The 10748-nt window shown below is 24.9% G+C and overlaps 1 protein-coding gene across 2 annotated transcripts in view; it reads left to right on the top strand.

The window, feature by feature from the left end:
* The window catches only part of LOC111674946 (hemicentin-1), a 201233-nt gene extending 192523 nt beyond the window's left edge, over positions 1 to 8710 (top strand). The window contains exons 9-10 of one of the 2 annotated variants that reach the window (XM_046950450.1): positions 5805 to 5848; positions 6318 to 6457. In XM_046950450.1, the coding sequence (XP_046806406.1) occupies positions 5805 to 5833 (29 nt within the window). In that variant the 3' untranslated portion in view covers positions 5834 to 5848; positions 6318 to 6457. Of the gene's footprint in view, positions 1 to 5804; positions 5849 to 6317 lie in introns of both variants that reach the window. The other variant, XM_023435634.2, reaches the window with a different exon arrangement.
* Positions 8711 to 10748: the final 2038 nt, after the last annotated feature.

Genomic DNA, 10748 nt, shown 5'->3' on the forward strand with positions numbered 1-10748 from the left:
AAAATTACAATATCAGCAACATGAACAGCATAAATAAACCATTGCTATTGCAGCTGAATGATGGATGTAACAATTTCAGTGGCAAAGAATGAATACAAACTCTCTTTTCTACTCTCATTTTAAGGACATACTACATACACACATAAGTATATACCCATAAACATTTGCATGGTAGTGTAAATGTTCAACAAACTGTATGATGATGACGATCGTGTATATGTTAAGATGTGTCAATTTACATACTATATGTTTATTAGGGGTATAACCAAATTTTGATCTTACCACCATACGATAGCCAATACTGAATAATATCCTCACACACAAAATCAGTTTTCTCAAATCGGTAAAATAATATAAAATTGATTGTTTTCAGTTTTATCTAATATTTTAAATTTAAGATTTTAGAGTTCTACAGAGAGAGAGAGAGAGAGGGAAAATTTATGTTTTAAAATTATATACACACTTGGTACCAAATTAACACCAAAGTGTTAGTAATAACATTCATTGTCGAAGTATGTACGGATATTTGTCAAATCAACCACAAAAATATGATAAATACGCGATAAATCAACAAAAAATAATGTTTTACCAAGGTGACAATTCTATGGTGTCAAACATCTATTGTATTAATATTAACAAACGTAGTAAGCTCACTTTTGACAACGGATTGTATCAATTTCTGTACTTTTCAACCAGGTTTTGCCTCCAGTGTAAAGCCATTTTAATATTTGCAAAAATATACAAAAAGTTATACCCCAATGTACACACATAAATATGATATATGTGTGCATGTCGAAGGGAATAATATTGTTGTTTTTTTTTACTAGGCTCTGTTGTATATTTGCAATCAAATGACGGATACGGAAATTGTCAATTTCCATTGTGAATGTGTGTGTAAAGAAATATGTGTATATGTGTGTTTATTTAACATAAATGAATTTTTTAATGATTTATCAAAAAAGAAGCACAATAAAAAATTAATTTAATTCAAAAATACATTGTATTACATGTAATTTTGTGTATGATGTGAATGAATTTAAATTCTTGTATACATGGTAGGTTTGTGGCTTCCATTTTGTCCATGTACATGTAAATGAGTGTGTAATTTTTTTTATTTATCGCTGTATTGACAACTATAAAAATTGTGATTTTCATTATGCTTTTTAAACAGGTGTAAATCTGTACGTACATACATATGTATGTAGTATATTTTTTGATTCCCATAATGTTCTTACAAACACATTTTTATGCATGTGTTTGTAAGATCACTGGGACCATAAATGTTGGATGGTTTTACAGCATAATTCGATTAGTATAATGAATTAGTAATTTTCTGAATAGAAATTTTATTAATTAATTAACATACATTTTTTTTTAATATTTCATTTAAATTAGAAATTTACTATTTTTCAATAAGTATTATTATTATTTTGTGTTTGTTTATGTAAGCAATTTATGCAATAAAATAAAATTGTATAAAATTTTATAATTTTCTATAGATTTATATAATATTTTTTTTCTATATAATAAATACATATTGGAGAAAAACTGTATAAACCCTGCAGATAGAGATATTGATTGCAAGTAACTTATGATGGGTAAAAAAATACTTTCTAAGGCATTGTACCAAATAATGTTCCAAATATGACAATCGACTTCATTGCTTCAAGCAATTAGTAAGATGTTTGTGAAAAATACTGTACGTAAGAGACATATTGCCTCCTTGTTAAACTGCTGGGTATAAACATTTATTGATATGTTAATAAATCCTATGGTTTTCATAATATATGTATGTATGCATATGTATACGTACTGTATAAATGAGAATAGGTATAATAATTTACACAAAATGTGTTGAGTAATGACAGTATGTCTACCTATAATTGCTTGGGTCAGTTTCCACAAACATAATTCTAAAAACATCCTTATTTAGAAACTTGACCATAGATTTTTTGCACATAGTAATGGGCATAGTTAAAGAATAGTATATAAGATAATTTATTATTAGTTGCAAGGACAAAATTTTTTCGAAAGGTTTTTTATTATTAAAGATTTTACTGTTGCCTTTACAAATTTCAATACTCTATACTATTGTTTTAAAGGATATTAGGCGTTCATACTACCAACAACTAAAATTAAAAGATCTATTAAGCTTTTTGATATCGGCTTCTCTGGAGATTTCTGGCTTTTTTGTATCCATGTAAACGTTATGTCGCAATATTGCCGACAATTAGATAATATAGACTCATTTAACTCATTTTCGGTTATGATTATACATGTAATGTGGTGAAGAGTTATATATGGTCGAACAAGTCCAACATAATTTTCAAACTCGATTCGAGATGTGTCTTAATGTCTAAAGTTTATACATGTTACATTTATTTGATAAATGGAAGATGTATGGCTAACAAAAGGATATTGATGATACTCTTTACAAAAGAGTGAAAAAACATTTATGCGTCAATGAATGTAGAATGAGTAAGTTATGTACATGCAATATGTAAGGAGAAATGATAGTTAATGTTTCTACGTAAGTATGTATGTATATTTTTAAAACACATAAAGTAAATGAATGGGGATTGTTTTTGTTGTTGTCATAATTTTTAATAGCAGACATATAGGCAGACACAAAAACTGATGACTAGACGATTGTGGTTTAGAACATTACCAGGATGTACAAGAGTTTTTTAACTGCTTGTATGGATGTTGTGTCAAATTGTATATTTACGCATGTAAAATATTCATGAATTGTAATATTCTCTTACATACAACGAGGTACGTTTATGTACTGCAATCCAACAGTTTCAGATGGTATTTTATCACTCTTTGTCATGTTGAAGATAGTTATTTTATATATCAAATGGGTTTCTATACTCTAATTTAGAAAGTAGATCATAGATAATGTTACAATCAGACCTAATTCTAAGTGATGGGAAGGTAAATTAATTTACAGAAGGAATGAATAACAACTCATTTTAACACACACATGATGCGAATCAATAGGGTTATAGGGATATAGATACGTATGTACATAAGTCTAAACTTTAATGAAAGTGTGTACGTATGTATGTATGAATGTTTTTGGGAAAATATATTTAGGTTTAGTATACCTTTTAAATAATTTAAAAATAAAAATGCAAAAACGAATTTTAAAAGAACCTCTTCCTTTATGTTAGAATATACATACATATATATACAGCGAGTGAAATGCCGGGAAAAGAGTACTGAAATTAATACAAACTCAAAATTGAGTTTACCACGTTTCTTAACATTTAGACAACGTATATGCTTTTGATTGCGCTTTATATCATTTTGGCAATACATCGTTGTGATTTCGACAACGAATCTTTGTCATTTTTAAAATGCAATGTTCAGCGTTGTCACATTAATAACACATTATTATTTTTTGTTTATTAAAAACGTCAGGTATTTTATTTTTTAGTTGCTTTGACAAATATCCGTACATTCCTTGACAACGGGTGTTATTACAAAATTGTAAACAATTTGGAATTAGTTTCACACCAAGCGTGTATAATTTTTATTCGTCTTTTTTTCTCTGTGTATGTATGTATAATTTTACATTTAATGCTCTAAATTGAAAAATAAACAAATCATTTTGAAATTTGTTATCTTAGGAAAATATAATAATTTCAGAAGAAAATAAATGAAGAAACTAGCGATGAATTTACCGAGTGGAAGTTCTCAAGATATCTGAATTATAGATTCTAACATAAAATACATTCTTTATAAAAATTAGCTAATATCTTTTATAATTAATATTTGAACTTATTTCTTTAAATTAACTCTCTGAATATGGATAGGTATTTGAACAGCTTGATGATGGTAATAGATATTTAAAAAATAAATGAACAAAAATTTTAAAAAACACTAAAAACATTTTTTCACATTTTTGCAACTTTTAAATCAAATTGTAACCTTAAAGTTAAACATATTTTTTAAAACTTAATTAGAGTACAGCCTGAAAATATTTGTAAAACAGTTGCATTAAAATAAAAACATGTGTCCTAAAATGTCCACTTCAATGTGTCTATGTGGATGTATACCATACCGCCGGAAATGAATATGAAATGGGAAAACGAAACAAAAAAAGGGAAAAATAAAAAATCCAATATTGAAGAGTACAAAGCAAGAAGCAAATTTCAACACATGTGAGTGTGTTGACGCCTACAGGTTTCAATATTTGTATTGCAGCAGTATTGTACACATCGGCACCCACACCGACACCAAATACCAAACAAGCATATTTTTTTATTGTATGTGTATGAATATAGAGCATTCAGGTGAATGCTGTCATTGAAGATCCTGGTAACAGGTGCTTAGTAGAACAAAAATTTTGCTTAAATCTTTTTCTTTCCTATTTGTAGCTGTTGTAGACCAGCAAAGTCAATTTTCGTTAAAAGTAATAATGACGGCACTACCAACAACATAAACTATAACAACAATAACAAAAACGTGAAATCAATTGTTTGTGAATATTACGAAATATTTACCCATACGCAAACACATACATACAGGACAATATGTTGCAACTAGTAACCCTTTCATCACCGGATTAAATTGGAATATTTTATAATTTTCTGTCTATATATCTTGGAAACTGGTACAATCAGAGTCCTCAAAGTCCATCTATAAGAATATTTTTAAACAATATGGACGGAATAGCTATAGTGGGCATTGCACCTTCCATATTAAGAAAATATTGTATCAGTACATCTCAGAATATATAACAGTGTATGATTATTAAGAACAATAAGAGGGCGATCTATCAGCAGAGTGCGTGCCACCTCCAATATTAATAACATACTAAAAATTGTTTATCTTGGAAACTATCAGAGTTAAAATCTTCAAACTTTGTACAAAGATCTTTAAAATCAATGTTAATATTTTCGACAAAAAATGGCGGACTATCAATAAGGGGGAGCGTCATCTTCCATATGAATTCAATACAAAAAAATTTTTATAGACTCTTTAAAAGAAAAGCAATCTCTTTTATAGATTTAAAATTTCATATAAAATCTGTGTATGTATGTAAACTTATTGTAGAAAGGGGATCTGATATCCATTGTTATCAAACTGTTAAACATTTGGTTATTTTGTAATACATATTAAAGAAATGTATGTGTATTGTGTTTAAACAAAACGTGGACAGGGATTTTCATTTCGTTTGACTGCAAGTGCGACAATCCGCTGCATTTCCGTTTTCATAACAAACCATCTGAACATGTGCACCAAAGATGGAAATGTTGTTATGATATCAAATAAAGAATTGATGTTAAATTTTTATAAACAGTAGTTAAAAAACTAAAAAAACTAAGTACAAAAATAAATTTCCAACCCTGTGATATACCCAAAAACGCACATTTATAGAAACAACAATCACATACCGCCATTAATAGCGAGTGTAGCGTTGCAAACACATCACTTGTTTCCGTTTTTGTAAGATTTTTCATAGTTTTTATTTCCGTTTGTTAAAATGTATTTTTGTTTCATATTTTAATAGCCAAAACACAACATAAAATTACACACATTTACATTCACATATCTAAATAAATAATTTGAATTCAAGCTTTTAAAGTATCATTTTAAATATTTATACAAAAATTTAAAAAATTTGCTTTAAAAAATTTATTTTAAAATTGTTAGAAAACCAAGAAATATTTTTGTGTAATTCGTTTACTTATAATATTTTATTCTTCTCTTCTTCTTCCATTTGTTTATATTTCTTATTTTCTTTGAAAAAAAATATATTATAATTTATCTTGAAATGCTTACATATTATATAGCGGATATAATACAGGATGTTACGCTCTAACGGAGCGCTGCTAATGTAAGTAGTGCTAATATAACGAAAACATTTACAAAAAAATGAGCTATAAACCCTTTAAATGAAAGATTGATATACTACATATAAAAAATATATTTTTAGTTTGTTGTTTTTGTTTTGTTCCCTAGAGAAATATCTTAAATAAATTTTATGATTTGTAGGTGTTTGTAAGAAATGCCAAATAAAAGGATAATATATTTATATGAGTAGTAAGTTTTAACCTTAAAACTATTATTCAAAAGTAATTATTTCCCTGTTTACTCATTAAACATAAATTTAAAAGTCTATTACAATAAATTGTTAAGCCTGTTTTAGAAACACATCATCAAGACAGGTTTTTAATTTCATTGTTTGTGAGTGCAAAATTTTAAGTTTTTTTTACAGTTTATTTCTTAATTTAAATAACAAATTATTATACCAAAGACATATATGCTTAATTAATTTGTATACTTTCGTTTCAATTTCATTTTAGATTCACCATATCATGACGTAAGTGGCCTGCCAAATCCATACAATATGGAACACATGGATCAAGATGAAGTTATATCACCACAACAGCACATGTCTCTTAGTTACGATGACAGTTTCGAGGGTGAATACTCGTCAACACCAAATTCACGGAATCGTCGTGTTATACGTGAAATTATTGTATAAATTCATACAAACATCACTCATTCTAAAATACACACCATACCACAGCCACAACAAACATTTTTAAAATAATTAAACATTAAATCATACATTCATTGATTCATTAATTCATACTATACATTCACTTACTATTATGTTTTGACATATTTTTTTTCAAAAATCAAAAATATTGTAAATGTTTTTTGTTTTACAAAAAGAAATCCAACTACTTAAAGGCACTTTGATGATAACTGAAAATAGTTGTAAATTAAATCATCATTGTTTTTTTAATTTTTTTATATAAATATTTAAAAAAAGATGAAAAAAACATTGTGCACTTAATTGTTATGAATTTAGCTAAAGTGAATTGTAAGTGGAAAAAAAAATAAATTATCATATTTAAATGTCCAACTAAAATCCTACCACTTCTCCCTTATCCCTCTCAAAAAGTAAAAAGAACATGTTTAAATTATATTTTAAAAAAATTTGTTAATAAAACAAATTTTAAAAATTAATTAAATACTTAAATAAAACTAAAATTACCCACAGAAAAATGCATTTGTGCATTTGTAATAAAGAACTCTCATTCAAGCAACTTCATGTTAAATTTAAATTAATTTTTTAAAGAAAAAAATTATCTGCATTTTGTTTTCGTTATAAGTCTGTCCATTTCTTTATACATTGTCTATTTTATATTTACATAAAATTATTGTATAAGTTTGTAACGAAAAATTATCAACGAATTATGAAAAAATTTTATTATTTTTGTAATAAATTTACTTTTTTTAATTTTTTGAAAGTTGCCATTTTTTAAATATACATTTTACTTAATATTTTTTTATTTAAATAATAATAAATATTTTTTGTTAATTATAGTTTTATAATATTATTAAGTTGATTTTTTTTTGTCCACAATTAAATTAATTTACACAACAAATATATGAAAAATAGTAGAGCAAATATAACAGAAAACCTTTTTATTTTCTTTAAGGTTTTTATATTTGCTTTGTTCTTCGATATCATATTGCCCAGTTATTTTTTTTTTTTAATATAATTATTAATTAAATTATATGTTTATTTTTTAAATATTTCAATAATTTTACAAATTGAAATAAGGTGCCGTTATGGTTTAGTTAATTTAATTTTTTTTCTTTTTTTAACAAATATGTATAATTATTATAAATTTTCCTAAAGAAACTGAATTAAAATGCATGGAAAATGCCAGTGGTTGATATGCAAAAGTGACTAACCCCAATAAAGTTTTTTAATAAAAAAACAAATGTTTTAAAAGCTGTTAGTTAATTACTTGTGTCACTATTTACCGCTGTTAATATTTGCTCAATTTTCATTAAAGTACTTAATAGTAAAAACAACACAATTTCTAAATTTTCTTAGCATTTGTATTTATTCTTACGTTTTCAATTTTAAATATTTTTTTTGTCAAACCGTTTGTATGTTGTTTTGTTTTCATATTTTCGTCTCTTAAACTAAGTTTTTATATTTTTAAATAGAAAATATTATTTTGTTTTTGTTATTAGTTAATGTCAAGCAGCTTCCTGTTCCATTTCCGGTTTGTTAAGTTTAATGTTGACACTTGTATTTTTGGGTTTCAAAGAATTTTTTTAAACTTTATTATCTCAAAGAATGTTTACTCAAGTGAATTGGTCTAAGAGATTGATTTTTCTAAACTGTTCATTCAAAATGCTTCCAAATTTTAGAATCTCCCAGTATAAAGCAACTGATAAGTTGTACTTATTTAAATTTAATTTATTTTTAATTAACTTTAACTAAATTGCTTTAAAATTTGTGCAAAAAAAAACTTATTTCTAATATTTTTTAATTAAAAAATTCATAAAAATCATCATTAAATATTTGTTTACAATTTATGTTAATCACTTATGTTTTTTAATTTAACTCTTAAACTTCCATTAGCACTTGTTCAACGAATTAAATTAAAACTATACTTGATAAAACAACAACAAAAAAATAAATAAATGAAACAACAACAAGAAATCTCCCACAAAATTGTTAAAAACACTAAATAAGCGTAAAACTAAACAAAAAAATAAATAAATAAAAAATTAGTAATAAGTTATTTGATTAAAACAAAACAAAAAAATTTCTATATTTAAGTTAAAAATTATATTTAAGTAAAAAAAAATAAAAAACGAAAAAAACAACTAGTTAAGCCATAAAAGAATTTAGTTATTAAGTTTAATTATCAAATAAGTAAGAGAAAAAATCATAAAAGTCCAAATCTTAAAACAAATAAGAGAACAATTAACAAAAAATAAACACAGAAATAAACAGAAAACAACAAGAAAAAACAAAACCACGTTACTTAAATGTAAATAATGTAATGTAAATGTAAACAAAATAAATTTAAAATATAAAAACTGCGAAAAAAAACTAATTAGTATAGTATTTTTTTAAATAATTTTTTATAATATTTTTTTCATTTATTTGAACTTTAATTAATAAAATGTATACTTTATACTGTTATTAATAACAACAACAAAAAGAAAAACAAACATCAAGAAAAATATGTTAGAATAAACATTGCAAAATTATTTTTTTAATTTAATCTAATTTAATTATTAAAAAGCGAAATACAAAAAAACTTAAATGTAGTTAATTAAATTATATATACATATATTATAGTATATACATACAACAACAAACAAAATCTTTAATAAAAAACAAAAAAAGAACTATATAAAATTACAAACAAATTTAGTGTTTTTATTTACAAAATTTTATTAATACTCCTGATCTGTAGAAACTACATGTCAACCCTATTCGATTGATGTTTTTTTAACTTGATAATTTAGGTTTGTAACAATCATAGCAATAAATGTAACAGTTTCAACTTTACAAGGAATACAAAAAAGGAATAACCCCTTTATTGTAGATATCCAGGTTATTAAGCCTTCTCAGTACTCTAACCGAATGAAAATTAGACCTTTCTGCTATGCAAACGATGTTGTTTTATTAACTTGCGTAGAAGGACTGAAGAAACTGTGAATACGGTCTTGAAGTAATATCTGTCTTATCACAAGAATGACCAAACTGTTTAAGTCCATTGAATATTGTTTTCTGGGAAAGAAGAGTAATAAATACTAAGGTGTACGTAATCCTTTTCGAAGTATTACACAATAATCAAGTTTTGATTTAAAAATTAATAACATATAAAGCTGGCTACGCACTATAATATTTAGTAAAACGACATGTCAAATTATTCCAATAAAATTAAAAATATTTTAGTTTAAATATTATTATTTAAATGTAATAAAACTTGCTGAAAATACGGATGGAACATTAAAAATCGTATGATTTTTTTTAATTTTTTGAAAATTTTCAAAACGATTGGATTTTTTCGTTTTAATTGAGTTTTATTTTTATTTAAACAAAGAAAAATACAAAAATAGAAATAAATTTCAAATGAAAACAGAAACAAAATGAAAATTTACAGAAACAAAATTAAAAAATCGTATGATTTTTTTGTAATTTTTAGTTTTAATTCAGTTTTATTTTTATTTAAACAAATTTACGTTTTTTTCTTTGAATTTTTCCAAATTGTATTTAATTTTATTTGAAATCTAATAGTGTAAAAACAAAATATATTTGATTTTTTGATAATCATACCAATTTTCATTTTTTTGTTTTGGCAGCATGAAACAAAAATCTAACGACTTCACTCATAGTGTGTAGGTAGCTTAAGCTATTACCAAATTTTTTAATTCTTTTGAAATTGAATTAAATTGTTAATAATTTTGGTAAGAATAAAATGTCAAATAAATTTTTTACAGGGTTTTATACACTAGACTTCCAGCCAAAAAATTGCAAAATTATTTTTTAAACTCTAGATCTTCATTTCTAAACGTAATCGATTTTGAAAATATCCAAATTAAAAAAAAAACGTTTGTCACTAATTTGTTCACCTTTTGTTTATGGTTTAAGCTATGGACAAAGCTTTAAACTTTTGGACACTATTCGTTATTGTATTAACTAAAGACACTTACGAGATAAATTCTTTACAAGCTTATTCGTATGACATCACTTAACGTATAAGAAAATTTGTCACCAGATTTTTTCTAATTTTGAATTTTATCCAGTTTTTTCGACCGGGCGCTGACGCCCCTTAATAAAATATAAAAATTAACAACAGTGATTAGCTGATTTTATTATACACAGTATGATATATATCTCGTTAATGTTCCCTGAATAGGAAATAAGTACAGCTACAAAAATTGGAAAACTTGAACGTAAATTT

This window comes from Lucilia cuprina, chromosome 2 (assembly GCF_022045245.1).
Source record: "Lucilia cuprina isolate Lc7/37 chromosome 2, ASM2204524v1, whole genome shotgun sequence".
Lineage (NCBI taxonomy): Eukaryota > Metazoa > Arthropoda > Insecta > Diptera > Calliphoridae > Lucilia > Lucilia cuprina.